At 46.2% G+C, this 23,162-nt stretch overlaps 1 protein-coding gene and 1 non-coding gene across 15 annotated transcripts in view; one reads left to right on the forward strand and one right to left on the reverse strand.

Annotated features, from left to right (window-relative positions):
• The window catches only part of Tbc1d31 (TBC1 domain family member 31), a 67,539-nt gene extending 53,235 nt beyond the window's left edge, over positions 1-14,304 (forward strand). For 5 of the 14 annotated variants that reach the window (XM_069991342.1, XM_069991340.1, XM_069991347.1 and 2 more), the window contains 5 exons: positions 116-256; positions 2,978-3,172; positions 6,429-6,567; positions 10,221-10,319; positions 13,959-14,193. In XM_069991342.1, the coding sequence (XP_069847443.1) occupies positions 116-256; positions 2,978-3,172; positions 6,429-6,567; positions 10,221-10,319; positions 13,959-14,092 (708 nt within the window). In that variant the 3' untranslated portion in view covers positions 14,093-14,193. Of the gene's footprint in view, positions 1-115; positions 257-2,977; positions 3,173-6,428; positions 6,568-10,220; positions 10,320-13,958 lie in introns of all 14 variants that reach the window. The other 9 variants (XM_069991343.1, XM_069991341.1, XM_069991351.1 and 6 more) reach the window with 5 other exon arrangements.
• Positions 14,305-17,981: 3,677 nt separating this feature from the next.
• On the reverse strand, positions 17,982-18,054 carry Trnam-cau (transfer RNA methionine (anticodon CAU)). Its single transcript has one exon. It is a non-coding gene; the product is annotated as a tRNA-Met (tRNA).
• Between the last annotated feature and the right edge of the window lie 5,108 nt (positions 18,055-23,162).

Genomic DNA, 23,162 nt, shown 5'->3' on the forward strand with positions numbered 1-23,162 from the left:
AGACTCTTGCATCTGGCATTTTAGTCTTTAGTTGTATTCATATTAGTAGCCTGAAAAGAGGAAAGTCACTTTATATTTTATTACTATTACATAGATTGGCTTGTTTTTTTAACAGAATTATACCAGAAATCAAGAGGTTTTTGCAAAAGAATTTCGAGAAGATGCAGATGCCTACAGACAAAAAGTGGATTTTGAAGAGCACATGTTTCATAAGATGATAGAAACTGACCAAACTCAAACTGAAAATGCTAAGAAGGTAAAAAAAAAAAAAAAAAAAAAAACCAACATTAAATTTACTGTATTTATAAAATATCATTTTTTTGCAATTTTTTTTTTTTTTTTGCTTATGTAGTGCTGAAGAATCGAACCCAGGGCCTCAGGCATGCAAGGCAAGCGCTCTATTACTGAGCCACCTTCCCAGCCCTAAAATACCATTTTTTTAAAAGAGAATAACAATAAAAGTAGGCTGGGGGTGTGTGGCTCAAGTACAAGATTCTGCATTCAACCATCCCACTACCCAAAAAAGTGATAAAAGTTTATGGCCAAGCGCCAGTGACTCGTGCCTATAATTCTAGCTATTCAGGAGTCTGAGATCTGAGAATCATGGTTTAAAGCCAGACTGGGCAGGAAAGTCTATGAGACTCTTAAACTACCAGAAAACCATAATTTAAAAAAATAATAAAAGTTTATGAAATTGAGACCATTTATTCCTTTGCTTTATTTGTCAAAGTGCTTAGAGCTTTACATTGCTTTATTTATTTGTAAGATACTTTATTGATAGTTAAATAGTGTTCCCTTTTTTTTTTTTTTTTTTTGCCTGTCATGGACGCTGCCCCTCAGTTCTTCAGCTCAAGGTTAGCGCTCTACCCCTTGAGCCACAGCACCACTTTCAACTTATTTTTTTGCTTATGTGGTGCTGAGGAATTGAACCCAGGGCCTCACGCATGCAAGGCAAGCACTCTACCACTGAGCCACCTTCCCAGCCCCATAATGTGTTCTTTATATAAGGGAAATAGAAACTTGAATACTGTCCTACTGTGTTCTGACTTTAAAATTGTCTCTGCATGAATCAGTTGCAGAATTATCTGTGAAACAATAATAACTGTCACCCAGTAAAAGTAGGGATAGTCAAGTAAGTATTGGAAATGGTGTCTTAAAGTTGGGGGAGGGGGCCTGAGAGGGGAGAGGGCTGGGGGTGACCTGCCACTGGTGTTCATGCCTATAATACCAGCTACTCAGGAGGCTGAGATCTGAGATTGTGGTTCAAGCAGGAAGGCCTGTGAGACTCCTATCTCTAATTAACCACCAGAAAACCAGAAGTGGCACTGTGCTTCAAAGTGGTAGAGTGCTCACCTTGAGTGAAAGATTTTAGGGATGGCACCCAGGCCCTGAATTCAAGCCCCAGAACCAAAAGAAAAAAAAAAAAGTGGGACAGGGGAGTAATGCTACATTTGAGAATATTGTACATTGTGAGTTTTTAACAAGTTTTCAAAACTTATTTTTTTGAATTTCTTTTGGAGCACCTTTTTATTTACTTTTTAATTTTTTTTATTTTATTTTTTGGTCAGTTGTGGGGCTTGACCCCTGGGCCTGGGCGCTGTCTCTCAGCTCTTCAGCTCAAGGCTTGTGTTCTACCACTTGAGCCACAATGCCACTTCCAGTTTTCTGGTGATTAATTGGAGATAATAGTCTCATGGACTTTCCTGCCTCGGCTGGCTTTGAAGCACAATCTTCAGATCTTAGCCTCATGCGTAGGATTACAGGCATGCACCCATATTGATTTATGTGAACTAAAATAGGACTTGAGGCATTCAAAACAAAACTTTCACTAGTATTCCTTTAGTAAAATGTTAAATGAGCCATGTACTAGAGGCTCACGCTGTAATCCTCGCTACTCAGGAGGCTGAGATCTGCCAGCCCTGTCAGGAAAGTCTGTGAGACTCTTATCTCCAGTTAACTACCAGAAAAAAAAAGCTGGAAGTGGAGTTGTGGCTCAAGGGGTGGAGCACTAACATTAAGCAAAAAAGTTTAGGGATACAGCACTGACCCTAGTTCCCCAAATCAAGAGCAGTGCAGAGAAATCTTCAGTTCTTAACTGGTTCCCAGAATATCCCTGGGGGGGGAGTTGTGCATTTTTATCTTACAGACTTTTTTTTTTTTTTTTTTTGTCTGTTGTGGGGCTTGAACTCTGGGCCTGGGTGCTGTCCCTCAGCTCTTCAGCTCAAGGCTAGCGCCCTACCACTTGAGCCACAGTATCGCTTACGGTTTTCTGGTGATTTATTGGAGATAAGAGTTTCATGGACTTTCCTGCCCGGGCTGGCTTTGAACCGCGATCCTCAGATCTCAGCTTCCTGAGTAGCTAGGATTACAGGAGTGAGCCACTGGCACCTGACCAGACTTTTTTTTTTAATAAATTTTTTATTGTGAAAATACTGTACAGAGGGGTTACAATCACATGAGCAAGGTAATATTTCTTATCAAGCATTGTTGCCTCCTCCTTTGTTTTCCCCCTACCATCCCTTCCCTCCTATCTCCACAACTATATTCCTCCCCCTACCTGTCGCCTAAATTGTAAAGTTCGTTTTTCGACATAGCATCTTGTACATCTCATTGTTGCAATAGGTCTACTTGTATCCCTATTTAAACAAAAAGTCTTACAGACTTTTGTCTCATTTGCAAACTTAGGCTCTTCCAATTCTTTTTCAAAGTGTTGAATACATAAAAGTTTGTTAAATCCCACCCATCCCCTAGCCAGGAGTTCTCACCTTTGGCTATTAAAAGTGCCATTGTCATGCTGCTCGTGGAGATGGGTTTAATTGACTTGTGGCGATCCTGGAAGTCCGTTAGTTTTACACTCTGGGGTGATTATGCCAGGCCACCAGAGTTATGAGCAACTGAGACACTTGGATGTATTGAATGAACGTTCCACAATTTTAAATAGTCTAACCCTGTATCTCAAATTCAATTTTTCTCTTAGGTAATTGAAGAAAAGTTGGCAAAAGCTGAGCAAGCATGCCTGAACACCGACTGGAAAATTCAAGCTTTACATAAACAAAAATGTGATGATCTACAACGAAATGAAAGCTACCAGGAAATGACCAAACTCCTTCGAAAAAACAGAAGGAAGGAAGTAGAGCTATTAAATGCCATGATGGAGGAAGAAGCTAAGAAGGTAAGAATCATGTTAGAAACTTTTTATTTATAAGCATTTGAATTTTTAAATGGTACATAGTCAAATGGTAAAACATATAGCCAAATAATTTTTATTGAAAAAGATCATGTAATTTTAATGGGTGTTTTTCAGAGAAGTCATCAAATGTTGATGTTTACTAAAAATGATTAAGCTAAATGTTTTCTAAAAATGTTTATAGTAGGGGCTAGAAAGCTGGCTCAGGCCGGGCGCTGGTGGCTCACGCCTGTAATCCTAGCTACTCAGGAGGCTGAGATCTGAGGATCGCGGTTCAAAGCCAGCCCGGGCAGGAGAGACCGTGAGACTCCTATCTCCAATAAACCACCAGAAAACCGGAAGTGGCGCTGTAGCTCAAGTGGTAGAGCGCTCGCCTTGAGCTGAAGAGCTGAGGGACAGCGCCCAGGCCCAGAGTTCAAGCCCCACGACCGACAAAAAAAAAAAAAAAAAAGAAAGCTGGCTCAGTGATAGAGCGCTTGCCTTGCATGCATGAGGACCTGAGTTCGATTCCTCAGCACCACATAAGCCGAAACAGCCGGAAGTGGCACTGTGGCTCAAGTGGTAGAGCACTAGCCTTAAGCTGAATTGCTGAGAGACAGCGCCCAGGCCCAGATTTCAGGCCCCAGGATGGGCCAAAAAAAAAAAAAAAAGAAGTTTATAGTAGTACACAGCTTGCCAGCTCCTGGATGCATTCTGCCTGGTGGGGTAATATTGCTACTTTAACTTATATAATTTCTTTTTTTTTTTTTTTTTTTTTTTTTTTTTTTGGTCATGGGGCTTGAACTCTGGGCCTGGGCGCTGTCCCTCAGCTCTTCAGCTCAAGGCTAGCACTTTACCACTTGAGCTACAGCACCACTTCCGGTTTTCTGGTGGTTTATTGGAGATAAGAGTCTCACTGACTTTCCTTCCCCACGCTGGCTTTGAACAGCAATCCTCAGATCTCAGCCTCCTGAGTAGCTAGGATACAGGCGTGAGCCACCGGCACCCAGAATATATAATTTCTTGTATAAGAAACACATAAGATTTTTCAATGCATGGAAAGTGTTTGTAGCTACTACAACCAGTTGAAAATAACTGACTAGAAATTGGATAGAAATGTTTTTCATAAGAAAGAAGTCTAAGGCAGTCTAGCATTAGTATCACAGCTTCACAGGATCAGGTTCCGTCAGCCTTTCTGCCCTATCTCTTGGTGTGTGGCTCTCATTCTCAGCTATTCTTTATCATCTAAGGTGACTGCTCTAGCTCCAGCCATCACATGCATATTCCAGACAGCAAAAGAAGGAAGCGTAGGAATGTAAAATGTTTTGCTTCCCATCTGAGTCGGCTCCTTTTTTTTTTTTTTAACTCCTTTCCAGGAGTTACATATCTCACGATAGCTGCAAAGGCTGCTGAGAAATATAGTTTTTAGTAGGGAGTATTATGATCCCAAAGAAAATTAAGAAGAATCGAAATGGAATTTAGAGGCAACAAAGGGTCTGTGTTGCATATGCATAACTTCCGGTGGTTCTCTTAGCCACTCTGGGTTCTCTGCCACCGCAGATGCTGTGGCCCACCTGGGGAGAGAGCAGGCTCTGAGCAACTCTTTCCTTCCTTTTGCTGCTAGCTCATAATGTCTGTTTCTCACAGTGGATTTCCATCATAGCCTTATCCCAGATTTATTTTCCTACTACCTCGTTTCAGTGGTGGAGGGCCGTATCTTAAAACCCTTACATTTAACAACAGGAAAAACTGGGGAGAGGTCGGGATGATCCCTAGGCTTTGCCTCAGGAAAATTGCAGTGAAAGCCTTCTTCTCAAGGTAAGGGTGTTGGTACTAAGGCTGGACCGTAAAATGTGGTACTGCTATACTTTGGGGGAAAATAATACTTTGAGAGTAGATAGAATCGTTGTAAGTGCTTTGGATGTTATGCAAAAATCCTTTGTGTCCAGTGTCCTGGATTCTAAAGCTAACTTAACTGTGTGTGGCCTTGGGAAATCACAACCTAGATAGACCTCCCTTGTCTTTCCTGTCCATATATATGTTTTTTGTTTGTTTGTTTGTTTGTTTGTTTGTTTGTTTGTTTGTTTTTGGGAGGGTTGTTGGGGGTTCTTTTGGTCCATAGTGGGGTTTTAACTCAGAGGCTAGGCACTATCTCTGAACTTTTGTGCTCAAGACTAGTGCTCTCCCACTTTGAGCCACAGCTTTACTTCCAATTTTCTGGAGGTTAATTGGAGATAGGAGTCTCACAGCATTTTCTGCCCAGGCTGGCTTCAAACTGTGATCCTCAGATCTCAGCCTCCTGAGTAGCTAGGATTATAGGTGTGTGGTACCAGTGCCCAGCTATATTTTGTTTTTATTTAATACATTGGTGTTCTGTTCATAAAAATCACAAATAGGCTTCCATGTAAAAGCTATAGCATTTACCATATTTTGTTTTTATTTAATACATTGGTGTTCTGTTCATAAAAATCACAAATAGGCTTCCATGTAAAAGCTATAGCATTTCTAGAACATTAGCAAACCTGAGCAAAGATTTAGTAATTTAAATTAATTATCTTAGTTTTCTGCTGAGCTCATTTTAAGATGGCTGTTTACTCATTTTCAGGTAAAAAAGAAGGGACTCATGAAGCTTACTTGACTTCTATATGGCCTTGACGTTTTGAAGCTGGTCAGAAGCTTAGTTGTGGGGCTGGGAAGGTGGCTCAGTGGTAGAGTGCTGCCTTGCATGCATGAGGCCCTCAGTTCGATTCCTCAGCACCACATAAGCAGAAAAAGCCGGAAGTGGGGCTAAGGCTCAAGTGGTAGAGTGCTAGTCTACAGCTGAAGAGCTGAGGGACAGCACTCAGGCCCAGAGTTCAGGCCCCACGACCGACCGGAAAAAAAAAAAAAAAAAAAAAAAAAAGCTTAGTTGTTTGAGTTTTATTCACTTTATTAGTAAGGTTATAACATCAAAATTAAATAAGTTAATTGTCATTAATGCAAAGCCAGCTTAATTCATATTTGAAATCTATAGAAATGAATTGTTATTTCAGGGATGGTCAGGACTTAACCTCTGTGCTTCACAGCACTCTGAGGTACTGAGTGATATAGAAAGGTGCTCTGCTCTCTGCTCTGTTCTTCCACCATTGGGGGCTACCGCGGGTACCTCAGTTCCCAGGTCCTGCCTGGCCTGACTTTGAAGGAATGAGGAAAGACGACACAGAGGGCTATTCACTGTGGGGCCTGCATTCCACGATTTTAATGATCCTTCTCTGTCACTTAGTGGAAGGAAGCTGAAGAAAAGGAGTTTCATTTGAGAGCAGAAAAGAAAGCTTCTTCCCTTTCGGATACATCTAGAAACTGGTTTTTAAAGCAGGAGCTGAGTGCTGCTTTAGAGCATGCTGAAAGGCCATTTTCTAAAGGTGAGTGAGTCTCCAAAAGATCTCCCTCTGCATGCTCCTACAGATGCCTCATTCAACTGCAGAGTCTGCACTTGTATTTTGGCCTTTTTACTCCAAGACGCTGTTAATCACTACTCGAGATCCTCAGTGGTATTCACTACTTTTTTGTGGAGGATCAGTTGAGGATGTGGCACTGTTATAAAAACAGCTCTGATCAAGAAAAAAGCATCAGCCACCCTCCATCGGTCCAACATCCTCTCAATCTTCCAGAATGTGATTTGTTCCCACAGGGTTTTTTTCTTGTTTAAAATTAGATGCTTTTCTGGGCACCAGTGGCTCACACCTGTAATCCTAGCTACTCAGGAGGCCAACCCAGGCAGAAAAGTCTGTAAGCCTCTTTTCTCCAATAAAACTACTGAGAAGAAGCTGGGAGTGTCACTGTGGCTCACGTGATAGAGCACTAGCCTTGAGCACAAAGATGCTCAGGGACAAAGCCCAGGCTTTGAGTTCAAGCCCCATGACTAGCAAAAAATAAAATAAATTAAATAGATGCTTTATATAGAATAATATTTATCAAAATGAACTCAAGGAAATTGACACAAGAGGTTTTTTGTTGTTATTTTTCTTTTCTTTTTTGTCTCATATGTAAGTTTATCTGTTTTGGAGTGGGTAAAGCAGAGCGCAGAAATAGAGGAACAAAAGGTAAACAAATGCAGCAGTGGTACTTGCTAGATACTATGCTGTACTACTTGTGAGTGGGGATGGGACAAAAAAACTGGGGTGACATTGTCCAAAAAGAAATGTGCTCTTTACCTGATTTATATCATTGTAAGCCCTCTGTAGATCGATCACCTTTATAATAACAATAAAAGCTCAGGGACAGCACTCAAGCTCTGAGTTCAAGCCCTAAGACCAGTACCAAAAAGGGAAAAGAAAAGAAAGTTTTCTAAACAGTTGATGCCTAGAACAATAGTAAATTGAAGTACCATGAAGGCTCTTCTTATAGAATATAATCAAACATTAAGTTTGGTACAAAGCTTGCAGCAGTATTAACTGAAAAATCAAATTCTAAAATAGAGTACCAAGGTGGATACATTTATTTTAGTTTATTTTTACTGCTTCCGTTTTTTATTATGTATATTAATTACACTCGTGTAATTAATCCATATTCATACAATCTACAATAGTGTACAATGGTATTGTATTGCTGTGTGATTAGAAATTTATTCAAGCTGTGCCTAGTGGTACATACTTGCAATCCCAGCACTTGGGAAGCTGAAGCAAGAGGATCATGAGTTCAAGACCAGTTTGGGCTATATAGCAAGACTATCTACACCAAAAAAAAAAGAGCCTGGCACTGGTGGCTCATGCCTGTAATCCTGGCTACTCTGGAGGCTGAGCTCTGAGGATCGAGGTTTGAACCCAGCCTGGACAGGAAAGTCTGTGAGACTCTTATCTCCAATTAAACACCAGATAACTGAAAGTGGGGCTGTGGCTCAAGTGGTAGAGCACTAGCCTTGAGCTGAAGAGCTGAGGGACAGCGCCCAGGCCCAGAGTTCAAGCCCCAGGGCTGAAAAGAAAGAAGAAAAATAAATAATAAACTACCCATTAGTGGTCACTCCCAATTTCTCCTCCGTTCTCCCTACCAGTCTACTTTGTGTTTGTAGATTTGACTATCTAGGCAATTTCATTTAGGTGGAGTCATTTAGGTATTTTGTGTCTAGCTTATTTTACCCAGCATGGTATTTTGAGGTTTCCAATGTTGTAACGTGAATCAGCTCTATTCTTTCTTATTTCTAAATAATATTTCATTGTGAGGATATTCTGTATAAATACATTCATGATTTGATGGACATTTATGTTGTTTCTCCTTTTTGTTTTTTAGGAATAGTGTAGGTGTACTACTTTGTCTTTCTCTTTCTCACTTTGTTCCTTTTCCTCCCTTCCTTCTTGTTGAATTTCAGTAGTAATTAGGGAAAAGGGGACAAAAATAAGAACCACAATGAGAAAAAAATTGAAAGACATAAGACCATAATGGTACCAGTTCGCACCTATAAAGTTGACTATAATCAAAAAGATAATAACCAGTGTTGATCAGGACCAGAGCAATTGAAATTCTGCTGTGGGGAATTGTGACATGGTGCATTTACTTTGGAAAACAATTTGGCAGTTCCTCCAAAGGTTGTAGTGACCAAATGTCTCAACAGTCCCACTTCTCGGTATATAACAGGAGAGCTGAAAACATGGGTCCATATAAAAATTTACACATCAACATTTGTGGCATCATTGTTCGTGACAGCCCAGTGGAACAGCCCAGATACTCACCAGATGAGGGATAAGGGGGTTGTGGTGCAGGCCTGGCATCCCAGCACCATCGTGCGTTCCAGGCTACTCTGGACTACATAGCCTGGCCCTGTCTCCAAAAACAGTGATAGATTTATATAACAGAATCTTTCTCAGTCATAAAAAGAAATGAAGTACTGATCTATGCTGCAAAATGGATGAAACTTGAAAACAATATCAAGTTAAAGAAGACAGACATCAAAGCTACCTCATCTAGGATTCTATTTATATGAAAGACTCAGAAGTGGCAAGTCTATAGAGATAAAAGTAGATGGAGGGTTTTCTGGAAGTGGGAGAGGTGGTGACTACTAATAGATATGGGGTTTCTTGGGGGGCATTGTTGGATATGTTCTAAAATTAGTGATGATGGCTGCACAAATTATAGACTTTAACAGACTGAATTTTGTGGTGTGTGCATCTCAGAGACTCAACTGGGCGCTGGTAGATCACGCCTTAATTCTAGCTACTCAGAAGGCTGAGATCTGTGGATCACTGTTCAAAGCCAGCCCAAGCAGAAAAGTCCCTAAGACTCTTACCTCCAATAAACTACTCAGAAAAAGCCAGAAGTGGCACTGTGGCTCAAGTGGTAGAGTGCTAGCCTTGAGCACCAAGAGCTCAGGCACAGTGCCTAGGCCCTGAGTTAAAGCCCCAGAACCACTGGGGGTGGGGTGGGGGGAGTCAACTTGAGGGAAAATAAAGGCAGTTACCAGATAGGGCCATTAATCTAGCTTTCACATGACTGGGGCCTGGAAAGGGGGCTAGAGGACCAGGGGTGGCACTTGAGATGGGAGAAGGTGGCGGCCTGCCACAGCAGTGCCCAGCTGAAGAATGGGGTTATTGAACCGTGATCCTCAGATCTCAGCCTCCTGAGTAGCTAGGATTACAGGCATGAGTACCAGCACCTGGCTAAAGTCTGTATTTTTTTTTTTTTTTTTTTGGTCCAGTTGTGGGGCCTGAACTCTGGGCCTGGGCGCTGTCCCTCAGCTCTTCAGCTCAAGGCTAGCACTCTACCACTTGAGCCACAGCGCCACTTCCGGCTTTTTTCTTTTTGCTTATGTGGTGCTGAGGAATCGAACCCAGGGCCTCAGGCTTGCAAGGCAGCGCTCTACCACTGAGCCACCTTCCCAGCCCCTAAAGTCTGTATTTTTGTTGTTTGTTTTTGTTTTAACTGAAGGTGTTTGAAAAGATGATCAAAAAACTAGCTTAGCTCTTGATTTTTATCAACTATATTTTCCTTGTCTCCTGAATTTTGTCAGGAGTTTTTCACCAAGGACCATTTAGCATTAATAACATTCTCTCTCCCTCAACATCATCTTCACCTCACTTTCTAGCAGAAGATTCCTGTTTGCGAAGGGAGCAGAAGGCCCCAGGCTCTTTGGCCAGGACCTCACAACTAACTGACATTTCTGAAGTAGATCCCTCAACAGGACGTAAGTTGATAAATAAGGAAGATTTCATCTGTCACTTTGTATTTCACAATCTGTAAACAACAGTGGCTTAACTGGTTTCCTAGCATGCCCATGCCATTTTCCCAGGGCCCTGGCAGTGGGAAACCCGAGCTGAAGGCAGCAGGGCTTGCTCAGCCTTCCAGCCCCAGCAGTCAGTCTGCTGAGATCCTAGCCCAGCGCTGCCACCCAGAACAAGCACTGGAGCTCTTGCAGAAGGCTGCCACTGGCTAAAGCAGTAACACAACCCACACAACTACGTCCACATCATCTTTGTGAAGCGAAAAAGCTCTTCCTTTGGGCCAGGTGCCCTCTGCCAACCACAAGGAAGACGTGCTGGCTTCTCTATTCTGGTGCTCTGCTGACACGAATCGCTTCATGCTGGCCAGGCCACTTGTCATTGCTTGACTTGAAGCATGAGGGGACTTCGATGATGGCAGAGATGGGGTGGAAACATCTTACCAAATATAATCACAGCATGAGCCCCCAGGGAACTAGCAATTCTCACAGTAAAGTCTCTTGTTTATTATAAAGAGGAGGGAAAGGACAAGACTTTCAACTGACTGTCAGTAAGCTGCTGAATAGACAAGGCAGAATTTCTTGAGTCTTGTGAATTATTTTAGGACATAACTTTTGGACAAAGTCTCCGGAAGGTGAGTTTTAAGCCAAAGGTTTTTATTTGTTTGGTTTTTGTTTGTTTGTTTTGTTTTGTTTTTGTTTTTGTTTTGGGTCCGGTTGTAGGGCCTGAACTCTGGGCCTGGGCGCTGTCCCTCAGCTCTTCAGCTCAAGGTTAGCGTCCTACCACTTGAGCCACAGCACCACTTCTGGCTGAGAAGGCAAGTTTTATAAGAAACATTACTGATAACAAGTCATGAGATTCCAGTATTATGTCAAATATTTTTGCTAAATTATATTTTTATATGTTTCTGTAAGTTCTGGGCCAGAAGAAGAATTAAATCAAAAGTCATTTGTGAGTCAGATAAGAACAAGGGCTTCTCAGCTCTTCTCTATTCTGACATACCAGAACTTAAACTTAGAATTTTTTTTTTTTTTTGGTTGGTCGTGGGACCCTGAGGTCTTCAGCTCAAGCTTACTGCTCTATCGCTTGAGCCACAGTGCCATTTCTGGTTTTCTGGTAGTTAATTGGAGATAAGAGTCTCAAGGACTTTCCTGCCCAGGCTGGCTTTGACCTTCGATCCTCAGATCTCAGCCTCTTGAGTAGCTAGGATTACAGGTGTGAGCCACCAGCACCCGGCTAACCTTAGACGTTTTTTTTTTGTTTTTTTTTTTTTTGGTCGGCCGTGGGGCTTGAACTCTGGGCCTGGGTGCTGTCCCTCAGCTCTTCAGCTCAAGGCGAGCGCTCTACCACTTGAGCTACAGCGCCACTTCCGGTTTTCTGGTGGTTTATTGGAGATAGGAGTCTCACGGTCTCTCCTGCCCGGGCTGGCTTTGAACCGAGATCCTCAGATCTCAGCCTCCTGAGTAGCTAGGATTACAGGCGTGAGCCACCAGCGCCCGGCTAACCTTAGAAGTTTTTGAGACAAGATCTCACTATTTTTCCCAGGATCATTAAACAGCCTCCCTTTCTAGCCTCCAGAATAGCAGAACTACAGGCACACACCATTGTACACTTTTTTTTTTTTTTTTTTTGGGTCCAGTCATGGGGCCTGAACTCTGGGCCTGGGCGCTGTCCCTCAGCTCTTCAGCTCAAGGCTAGCACTCTACCACTTGAGCTACAGTGCCACTTCTGGCTTTTTTCTTATGTGGTGCTGAGGAATCGAACCCAGGGTCTTGAGCATGCAAGACGAGTGCTCTACCACTGAGCCACCTTCCCAGCCCCGCCCCCCCCCCTCCCCATTGTACACTTTTAACTAGATGGTTCTTAATAGTTCAGAATGAAGTGAATTGTTTATTTATTTGACAACAAAATGGAAAATATATGCAAGTTACATTCCTTTGGGGGAAGAAAGCAGTTTTTCAGAAATTGTAATTAACTGCTTTATATATCAATTTTAGCCATGTGTGTGCATTTATATGTACATACACATACATATGTATATATACATATACATACACACAAATCTATGTCATTTTATTTTTATGCTGGTCCTAGGGCTTGAATGTGGGGCCTGAGTGTTGTCTCTAAGCTTTTTGTCTCAAGGCTAGTGCTGTTCCACTTCTGGCTTTTTTTTTAAATTGGAGATAAGAGTTTCATGGACTTGCCTGACCAGTCTCACTTCAAACAGCAGTCCTCAGCGCTCAGCCTCCTAAGTAGCTAAGATTACAGCATGAACCACCAGTGCGTGCTTAGATGTATATTTTTAAGTCTTTTTTTTTTTTTTTTTTTTTTTGCCAGTCCTGGGGCTTGAACTCAGGGCCTGGGCACTGTCTCTGAGCTTCTTTTGCTCAAGGCTAGCACTCTGCCACTTGAGCCAAATACCACTTCCAGCTTTTTCTGTGTATGTGGTACTGAGGAATTGAACCTAGGACTTCATGCATGCTAGGCAAGCTCTCTACCACTAGGCATATTTCTAGCCTACATGTGTGTATAATGTATATATATATATATATATATATATATATATATATATATATATATATATATATATACATACACACATATACATATATATATACATATATATTTATTTTTTATTTTATTTTTATTTTTATTTTTTTGGTCAGTCATGGGGCTTGAACTCGGCTTGGGCGCTGTCCCTGAGCTCTTCAGCTCAAGGCAAACACTCTACTGCTTAAGCTACAACCCACTTCCGGTTTTCTAGTGGTTTATTGGAGATAAGAGTCTCACAAAGGGGCTGGGGAGGTGGCTCAGTGGTAGAGCACTTGCCTTGCATGTCTGAGACCCTGGGTTTGATTCCTCAGCACCACATAAGATAAAAGCTGGAAGTGGCGCTGTGGCTCAAGTGGTAGAGTGCTAGCCTTGAGCTGAAGAGCTGAGGGACAGCGCCCAGGCCCAGAGTTCAGGCCCCATGACCGGACCCAAAAAAAAAGTCTCACAGACTTTCCTGCCTGGGCTGGCTTTGAACCGTGATCCACAGATCTCAGCCTCCTGAATAGCTAGGATTACAGGCATGAGCCACCGGTGCCCAGCTAGCCTACATGTATATTTTTAAAGTATATTCTTTACCTCCTCAAATTCTTCCTCAGTCAGTGTGAAGCAGGCATTCCACTTGATAAATTATGTCATTGAACCTGGACTCTGGATTCCCCTGGCGCTGTAATACAAGGCACACAGTACTTGTATGACTGGCAGAGTAGTTAGAGTCCGCATTTGCCACCTGTGCTACTTGGGCCTCCTTGTCTCATTACCATAAGCAGCAGAGTGACAGAGCACTCACTGTTTTGAAGAACTCACATTCTTAATCAAGCTCTGCTCCTGATTTACAAATTCAGATGCTCAGCAACCCCAGTCAATTCTAACAGTAAGCTAGCCCTAACAGTAAGTTTAACAGATATTTAGTGGGGTAAATGACTCCACGCCAAGGAATCTGTGACTATTTTTGTTAGAGAAATTTGTTTTTTTACAATATTCATTTATTTCACCACTGATTTTTACAGCATATAACAAATTCAGCTACTAGTAACTTTGAATTTTGTTTCAAGTTCCTCTCCGTAGAAGCACAGCAGAATGGGACGGCAAGAAAGAAAATCTGCTCAAGAAAGTGCGAGACCTCCGCCAGAGACTCACCGCGCAGGCCCAGAACAGACACCTCAGCCAGAGTCTTTTGGCTACGTAGAAGGTGTCACCTTGTCACAGAGAAAGAGAAATACCTACTTACAATCAATGACACTTACTTTGAGATTATTTATTCAGAATTTTTTAATGACTACCCTTTTATATAGAAAAACATGCCCATGAAAATTATGTGTTTTGTTTAATTCTAATACTTTGGGGCTTGTAAATGGTCTCTTGAACTTTTCCCAATAAATGTTTTGGAGTCTTCTTAAAGCTGTGTCGTGATTGGTGAATCCCAGGTCCCCTGCCCAGAGCAGCCAGCAAGATCTCTCCTCTTTGCAGGTGACACGTGACCTGTCTGGCTCTGCTTCTCCAGTGTTCATCAGCACCACCTACTCTGGCCCTCCGCCCCCCAGATCATCCCACCAGGCTACATGGTGTCATGAACCTGCTTCCAGACTCCCAGACTCTGCCCATTAGTAAAGGATCGAAGAAGCCGCTCACACACTTGAGGAAGCATTATGTGTGGTGTTGCTGGCTCAGTGCTTAACACAGTCAGGGTGTAAAACATGATAGTTCCTCTGTATTCTGTGGCACAAAGGATAATCTCATGGTGAACCAAGTATTTTCAGTCAGCAAACTGCACTCTGTCCAAGGGGCAAAGTACTACAGCAAGTACTATGGTATGTGTTGTTACTATGTTAGGCACTTGTTTTCTAGTTGTTTCCCCAGCCTTATTGGCCCTGTGTTTTGTGAGTTGGGCTGTGTTTTCCCAACAGAAGTTACAAGGTATAAGCCTAGTGGGATGGATCCTTGGTGGACTAGAAACTTCTAGCTCACCTAAAAGCATTTGGACCCTAAAACACTGATTCTGCCTGTCAGAATCAACTGTATATTGCCAATTTTTTACCCCTTTTAGCTACTCTTTTACTAACATTTATACCTTTTCCTTCTTTTTAATTTGCAACTACACAGAAGTACACCTACAATCTGTAGTTTCTTTAAAAGTTTTTGTTCTTATTGACCTCCCTTACGACCCAGTCATACCACTTCTAGGCATCTACCCTGAACAACAGGAACCAATATACAAGGACACGTGCACCTCCATGTTTATTGCAGCACTGTTCACAATAGCTAGGATATGGAAACAACCTAGATGCCCCACCACAGATGAATGGATCCAAAAATTGTGGTATCTATACACAATGGAATATTATGCAGCCATTAGAAATGACAAAATAATGGCATTTGCAGGGAAATGGATGGAGCTAGAAGGAATCATGTTGAGCGAGGTAAGCCAAGAACGAAGAGACAAACAGTACATGGTCTCCCTGATAAGTGGATGATAAATCCAAAATGTTAGGTGATATGACAAAACTAACAGGACTTAAGAAACAAAGAACTCCCACTCATCTGGTTGAACCACTACTAAATATCCCCATGCTGCTGATCACATATATGGTATATAACATATGAACACCGTTATATATTACAGACTGTGATAGACAATTTGCTCCAGGAAAGTTAGAATGAACTTGTGACTTTAAATGAGCATCATTATTCCACAATACTGTGAATTTCCGGAAATTAAGTAATCACTTAATCACAATCAAAAAAAAAAAAAAGAACCTTGGGGAAGGGAGGGAGGGAGGGAGGGGATGGTAGGGGGAAAACAATGGAGGGGGTAACAATGTTCAAGAGGAAGTGTACTCATTACCCCACTCATGTAACTGTAACCCTCTGTATAGTATCTTTACAATAAAAAAAAAAAAAGTTTTTGTTCTTGCAGCAAAAGTGACTTGTGAATAGTCTCACCCAAATGATCTTTCCATCAAATTTCTCTGATCCTGTATTTCTCCCAATAAAAATCTCACAGACTTTACTGCCAGGGCTGGCTTTGAACCATGATCCTCAGATCTCAGCCTCCTGAGTAGCTAGGATTACAGGCATGAGCCACTGGTGCCCAGCTGTCCCTGAGCTTTTGTGCTCAGGCCTAGTGCTCTACCACTTTGAGCCACAGCTCCACTTCCAGTTTTTGGTCATTAATTGAAGATAAGAGTCTCATGGATTTTCCTGCCTGGCCTGACCTCGCATCCTCAGATCTCACCCTTCTTTCTGAGAAGCTAGGATTCCAGGCATGAGCCGCCAGGGGCCAGCCCAGTGATCATCTTGATGATGCCATCACTGCAGACTTCAGACACTCCCCTGAATACCTTTGGTTATGTGGGTTTGGTTGTCATTTTAAAGGATATCACATGACGTATATAAAATACATTTCCAGTTACCTCTTTTCTTCCTGACATTCTGTCCCAGTCTCACTGTGATTTCTTTATAACATGAATTCTCTGCAATTAAAAAGGGCTGACTTAGCTGGGTACTGGTGGACACCTCAGATCTGAGGATTGCAGTTCAAAGACCGTCCCAGACTAGTGGGTAAACATGCACCAGGAGTCTGGGTGCCAGGATCCCGTCCGCATGGATGGAGTGCCCTGCCATGCACACCATGTTGGAGGCCACTGGAAACAACACTCAGATAGACCATGCTGGAGGCCAGTGTTCAGAGCTGGTGGCCAAGACCCGGACCTCCCTGTGGAACACTGTGTGTTGTGTTGGGAAGACTGCAGGAAATAATCCTCAGGCAGGGACTGTGAAGGTGGGAAGCCATGCCCTCTCCCCAGGGCATAGGGACCCTGAATGTCCCCCACACCCTTTGCTGGGGGATGGGGAAGTGCAGCAGAACAACACAGCAGATCCTGTAGACACCCCTTCCTGCAGGCTCTGCTGGCAGCTTTGGAGCAGGTCACAGCAGATGAGGCTGCTGTGGCAGCTCCAGGAGCGAAGGTGCTTGTGGCATGGAGGCCCTGGTAGATGACCACGGCACTCCTGAGTCCGGAAGTGGATCAAGCTTGTGTGGTCAGTTCACAGATGTAGACGCAATGTTGCCTCAGTGCAACTGGCCAGAATTTCCCTGGTAAGATGGCAGTGTGCATAGCTTAGGAAGAAGAAGGATGTAGGGTGGACTGAGGAGGGCATACTCAGGCCCCAAAGACTCCTCAGGAAGGCACTGAGTGAAGGGGCACCCGCAAACGAGCCAGGGCACTCACCCCAGGCACCTGCGACAGCCACGGGCAGCGGGGAGTAGGAGTTTGGGGGGTCTTTGGCCTATCTATCTATATCTATCTATCTAAATCATCATCTATCATCTATGATCGATCATCATCATCTATCCTCTATCTATCTATCTATCATCTATCTATCTATCTATCTATCTATCTATCTATCTATCTATCTATCTATCTATCATCTATCTATCTATCTATCATCTATCTATCCATCCATCCATCCCCTAAGAGTGCAGTGGACTGGCAGCCTACCAGATTGTTCACTTGGTGCCTGTGACAGGAAAAGCGCCAGGCTTGATGGCCAAAATCCTGACCTGCTTTGCCGGGGAGCGGGGCCCATTCCTAGGGGAGGCCCCCCCCCCCCCGGGACCCGTAGCGGCTCCTCGAAGCCCCAGCCTCTGGGGGCTCTGACTGACACTCGAGCCTGTGGGTCTCAATCAGGACCTGAACTCCATGCAGTCAACACTACCACCGCCCAGTAAGGGTGGTTAGCCCAGGGGAAGGTTTCTGGAAGGTTCCCCCTCACCGGGTTTCCCAGGGGCCGAGCCGAGGTGGGGTGATGGCCGTTTACTGTGATTAGCTGGAACTCGCCGGGCCTCCCCCCCCCCCCGCCGCCCCGCCCCGCGGCGCAGCACACACTCCCCGCGGGCCGAGCCCACCCCGCCCGGGACAGCCCCGGCTCACGGGGCAAAGCGCGGGGCCGAGGCTCAAGGCCCCGCCACACATCACCCGCGTCCGGCTCTACCCACGCACAACTCCCTTTAGTGTCCCAGCCTAAGAGCGGTAAATAAAATCCGTTTTTTCCTCAGGGAAGGAACAAAAGTATTGTGCCCCGTGTGAGGATCGAACTCACGACCTTCAGATTATGAGACTGACGCGCTACCTACTGCGCTAACGAGGCACCTACTCGCAGCTTCCGGCTGTAGCCTAATGAGACTACAGCGGCAGCAAACGCACTGCGCATGCTCGCAGATTCCAGCTTTCTTTTCCTATTGGCCGGGTTCCAGGCCGGGGTTCCGGGAGTTCGCGACGCCTGCGCCGGCTCTTCCCACCCGCGCTCCTCTGGATGAACGGGCCACGGCGCTAATGTAGTGCTTGTAAGAGCGCTTGCACACGCGGAGGGCACCTGCGGGGTGTGCTGCCGGCCCTGCGCGGGGCTGCGTTCGCGGACCGGCCGGCGTGCGGGGTCCGGCCTCGCGCTGGTTTGGGTTGCAGCCGCTACACCACTCCCCGCCCCCAGAGCCGCCTCTCCGCGCAGAGCCACCGCGGGGGCCGCGGCGCCCGCCCGAAGCGTCCCGCCTCCTCCAGGCGCGTTTCCAGCCGCGTGCACCGCCGGGGAGGGGCGCGGGGGCGCGGGCCGGGCGCGGCGGGGGCGAACGTGGGGCCCGGGGAGGCGGATGGCGGGGACCCCCGAGCTCACGCCCCCGGGGTCCCGGCGGGAACCCCCCGCCACCCCTCCGCGCTCTGGGATCCCGACTCGGGGCGCCACCCGGCAGGCGCCGTCCCGGCCCCTGGGTCCCCCGCGGAGAAGCTGCCCCGGCCGGCCCGGGCCCCCGTGACCCCGGCTCCATCTCTGCCAAGTCCTGTGCAAATAGAAGGAAAAGAAACCCCGGAGCCCAGGTGCGGGCCACGCGACGGGCGGCGATCAGGAACGTGGGGGTGCTGATCGCTCTGCCAGAGGGCGTGAGGGGCCGGGCGCACGGAAGGAAGGTCCCCGAGCCTTTCTGCCCAGGCAGGCCTCGAAACCCTGCCCTCCCGTTCCCACAAGTAGCCAGGGCGGCAGTGGAGTTTGGCCTGGCACGTGTTCGCTGGGCGTGGCCTGGACTGCAAGAATTGGCTCTGAAACTTGCGATTCCGAGTTAGGAAGTTCAAATCCAACCCAGCTTCAGCCTAGATCAGAGTCCCCCTGATCCCAGACCTGAGAGCTAAAGGAAAGGAAGTCGGACACAAAAGGACAAATATTGCATGTTCCTTCTTCTGAGACACATCCAGAATAAGTAAGAGAGAAAAGGTTACAGGGGCAAGAGGAGTTAGATTACTTAATGGGTAGACTTTCCGTTTGACATGATGGAAAAGTTTTCAAAATAAAGAAGAGAGCGTTTGCCTTGCATGCATGAGGCCCTGGGTTCGATTCCGATTCCTCAGTACCACATAAGTGGCACTGTGGCTCAAGTGGTAGAGCGCTAGCCTTGAGCTGAAGAGCTGAGGGACAGGGTTCAGGCCCCACAACCGGACCAAAAAAAAAAAAAAAGAGTTTCACACACACAAAAGAGTGGATGCCCTTAATAATCCTGAATTGTACACTGGAAAAACTGGTCAAAATGGCAAATTGTATGTTGCATATACTTATAACAGAAAACAATGTGCCAGGTGCTTGCTGGCTTATACCTGTAATCCTAGCTACTCAGGAGGCTGAGATATTAGGATCTCCGTTCCAAGCCAGCCTGAGCAAGAAAATCCATGAGATCTTATCTCCAATTAGCCACCAGAAAACCAGTACTGTTGCTGTGGCTGAAAATGGTAGAGCACTAGCCTTGAGTGAAAAAGCTCAGGGACAACACTCAGACCCTGTCTGAGTTCAAAGCCCATGACCAACAAAAATAATAAAAATAAACAATGTAAGGCTGGGTTCCAGTGGCTTACACCTGTAATCCTAGTGGAAAAGTGGAGTAACACCTTTGAGCAAAAAAGCTACAGGACAGCCTCAGCTCTGAGTTCAAGCCCAGGTAACAGCACAATTAATAGTAATAGAAGTAGTAGTGATGTAATATATCCAGTCAGATCGCACATACTATCTAGCACATAGGAAGCCGGATGATCAATAGTTCAAGACGAGCTTGAGCTCCATAGCCAGATACTGTATTAACAAACCCTCCCCCCAAAAAACTAACGCCTCTGTACCTCGCCTTCATAGTAACAATTAAAAAAAGACTAGCAAGCTGTATTAGAAACGTTATCATTATTTTGAATGCTGCATATTATTCAATGTTTTAAATTTCTCTTTATCTGCAATATCTCTTGACATTGAAGAAAAAAAAAAGCCCCAAACTGGGCTGGGCACATTCATTTATACCTGTAATCCCAGCTATTTAGAAAGCAAAGATTGGGAGGTTTGAGACTAGCTCAGGCAAAGTGCTATCAAGATCCCCATCTCAACAAGCAAGCCAGATCGAGTGCAGGCCTATTATTGCAGAAGACCTGGGCTATGGTAGGTCTTGGGATTCTAGAATATCTAATGCTTCCCAGTTAGTAACCTATACTGTGCTGTGCATTCTTATGCCTTTCTGGTTTCCCAAAGTTTGCTGCTTCACCCCAGGAACAATCCTCCATTTACTGGAAGGCAGAGACCAAAGACTGGACCTCTGTCACTCAGCTGGAGAGAAGTGACAAAGTAAGTTCTAGAATTGGTGTACCTGGGACTCCCAGCCCCATTTCTAGTCCTCTCTGCTTAACTCAAACCAGGAACACACAACAGGGTCCCGAGCTGGGTGTGAGGAAGCTTTGGGCGGGCAGAAGGGGACTCCGGGAAGCCCCTGTGGGCTGCGGTCCTGCTTGGTGCTCTGGGACTCAGCCACGGTCCCCAGGTCCGGCCAGGGCTTGGAATATGGCAGGATTAGTGTCACATTGTATTGTTCTGGTTGTGACAACCGAGGATGCTGGCAAGAAGGGAGGCTGAGGGATGGACGGGTGTCGGGCCAAGCGGGAGGCTGCCAGCCTCCTCCTCAGTCCGGGGCAGCTGGGGCTTTGTGACCTGGCAGTGGACCTCGGAGCATGAGTCAGCCCAGCGCTGACAGCAGGGACACAGGGAGAGGGAGGTGGCCTTGTCCCTGGGGCCTGCCAGTGTCCCCTGAGAGGCTCCCTGTGGCCACAGGAACCCTGAACGCTAGGAGCAGCCTGGGAGCTGGCAGTCCATGGCAGGAAAGCTGAGCAGTCATGGGGCCCCAAGATCTGCCCTCTGCAGCAGCACCCCTCCACAGCCTGAGGCTCGCAGCGAGGTGGCAGCCAGGGGGAGCCCCCCCATCCATCTGCCACACACCCCAGTGCAGGGGCGTGGCTGTCTTCACTGCAGATCTACTCCCAGCAGAGCCCTGCTGCACCCCTGTGCAGGGCTCACAGAGGAGTGTGGGGGCATTTGAGGACGCCCGTGACATTTCCCACGCCAGGCGGTGGGGTGGGCCTGTCACTGGTGGGCTTCTGAGCCCCCAGGGCTGGGCTGTGAGCCAAGACTTCGCCTATTCCAGAAGCTGCAGGTCCTGCTGCTCTGCTAAGTGGTTCCTGCCCTTCCCCCCTACAGCACCCCCCCAGAAAGGGCGCTCCAGCCCTCACCTGGCATGGGGCCCCTTCTACCAGGTGTGGCAAGCTGGCCTGCATTCAGAGGCAGCAGCTAGGCAGGGGGGCAGAGGTCACGGGGCCTCCTGTCCCCTCAGGCTGTGCTGGGGAACAGGCTCCCTTCACAAGCCCAGGGATGGGGTGCGGTGGGGGTGGGGCAGGCTGGCAGGGCTGGGCCGCGCAGAGCATTAGCCAAAGCACATGCACCTGCACTTCAAATGGAGCAGAGCAGAGAGCTCGCAAATTGCACAACGGAGTTGCTTCACCTGATGGAAGGCTTAGCGGCTTCCAGGAATGTAGGCTGGTGGGGCCAAAGGCAGGGAGCGATTACAGAGTGGCTTTGGGGGAGGGGGCTCTGAGCCTCCATTAGGGATTGTCTGGGGTCCTAAACCCTGACATTTCAGCACACACACACACACACAGCACTCAAAGCTTCTCGGCTCATCCAGTGCCAGGGACAGTGGCTGCTGCAGGCAGGTGCTGACCATCCGGTGTGGGTCGCATTGATGAGAATCAAGCTGAAGCTGGAAAGGGGGTGCTCTGGGGGAGCTGCTTATGCATTCCTGCCTCATTCTCCCCATCCCTCCTCAATTGCTCTCGCTCCCCACCCCGGCAATGCATGAGGGAGCTTGCTGAAGCAGGCTGTGAGACTATGAAATAATAATGTACTTGTCTGCCCGGTGCTGGTGGCTCACGCCTGTAATCCTAGCAACTCAGGAGGCTGAGATCTGAGGATCATGGTTAGAAGCCAGTCCAGGCAGCCATGAGAAGCCAGCCCATGAGAATCCTATCTCCAATTAACCACCAGAAAGTCAGAAGTGGGCCGGGCGCTGGTGGCTCACGCCTGTAATCCTAGCTACTCAGGAGGCTGAGATCTGAGGATCGCGGTTCAAAGCCAGCCCGGGCAGGAGAGACCGTGAGACTCCTATCTCCAATAAACCACCAGAAAACCGGAAGTGGCGCTGTAGCTCAAGTGGTAGAGCGCTCGCCTTGAGCTGAAGAGCTGAGGGACAGCGCCCAGGCCCAGAGTTCAAGCCCCACGGCCGACAAAAAAAAAAAAAAAAAAGAAAGTCAGAAGTGGAGCAGTGGCTTAAAGCATTGAAAAAAGTTCAGGCGGAAGTGGTGTTGTGGCTCCATCGGTAGAGCGCTGGCCTTGAGCTGAAGAGCGCAGGGACAGCACCCAGGCCCAGATATAAAGACATACGAAGCAAATATTCCAAGTTCCAGGAGTATGAATAAAGAAAAGGGCAGAGAGGCACCCTCGCCCAGCCAACAGGTGTTTCTGTTTTTACTAATCACATTCTCAGCCCCCAACAGGTGTATTGGACTAAACAACCTGAGAAGGTGACCGTTCTTCAGGCTGCTGGAGAAGAAATGCTACGATTGCCTTACAACTAAGCTGTTTTTATTAGCCAGAGAGGGTGAAGTCGGGTGGAATGGGGGTGAGGGGGCTGGGGTAATTTGTCAGGAAAGAGGGCAGGATGGGAATAAGGGAAGGGGCTCTTTGTACAGAGATGGAACCTGATCCTTCTTGAGTTACAGGACAGTGTTTTGTTTTGTTTTCCAGCCTCTGTTACTAGCAGACAAGCCAACAAAGGGTCTGCGCCTCCAGTACAGGTTCTCTGTTTTACAGCCACAGGTCGAGTTTGGGGAGCGGGGAGAGGAGGGGCGATGATTCAT

Source organism: Dipodomys merriami, unplaced genomic scaffold (genome assembly GCF_024711535.1).
Source record: "Dipodomys merriami isolate MVZ:Mamm:240054 unplaced genomic scaffold, mDipMer1.0.p SCAF_4, whole genome shotgun sequence".
NCBI lineage: Eukaryota > Metazoa > Chordata > Mammalia > Rodentia > Heteromyidae > Dipodomys > Dipodomys merriami.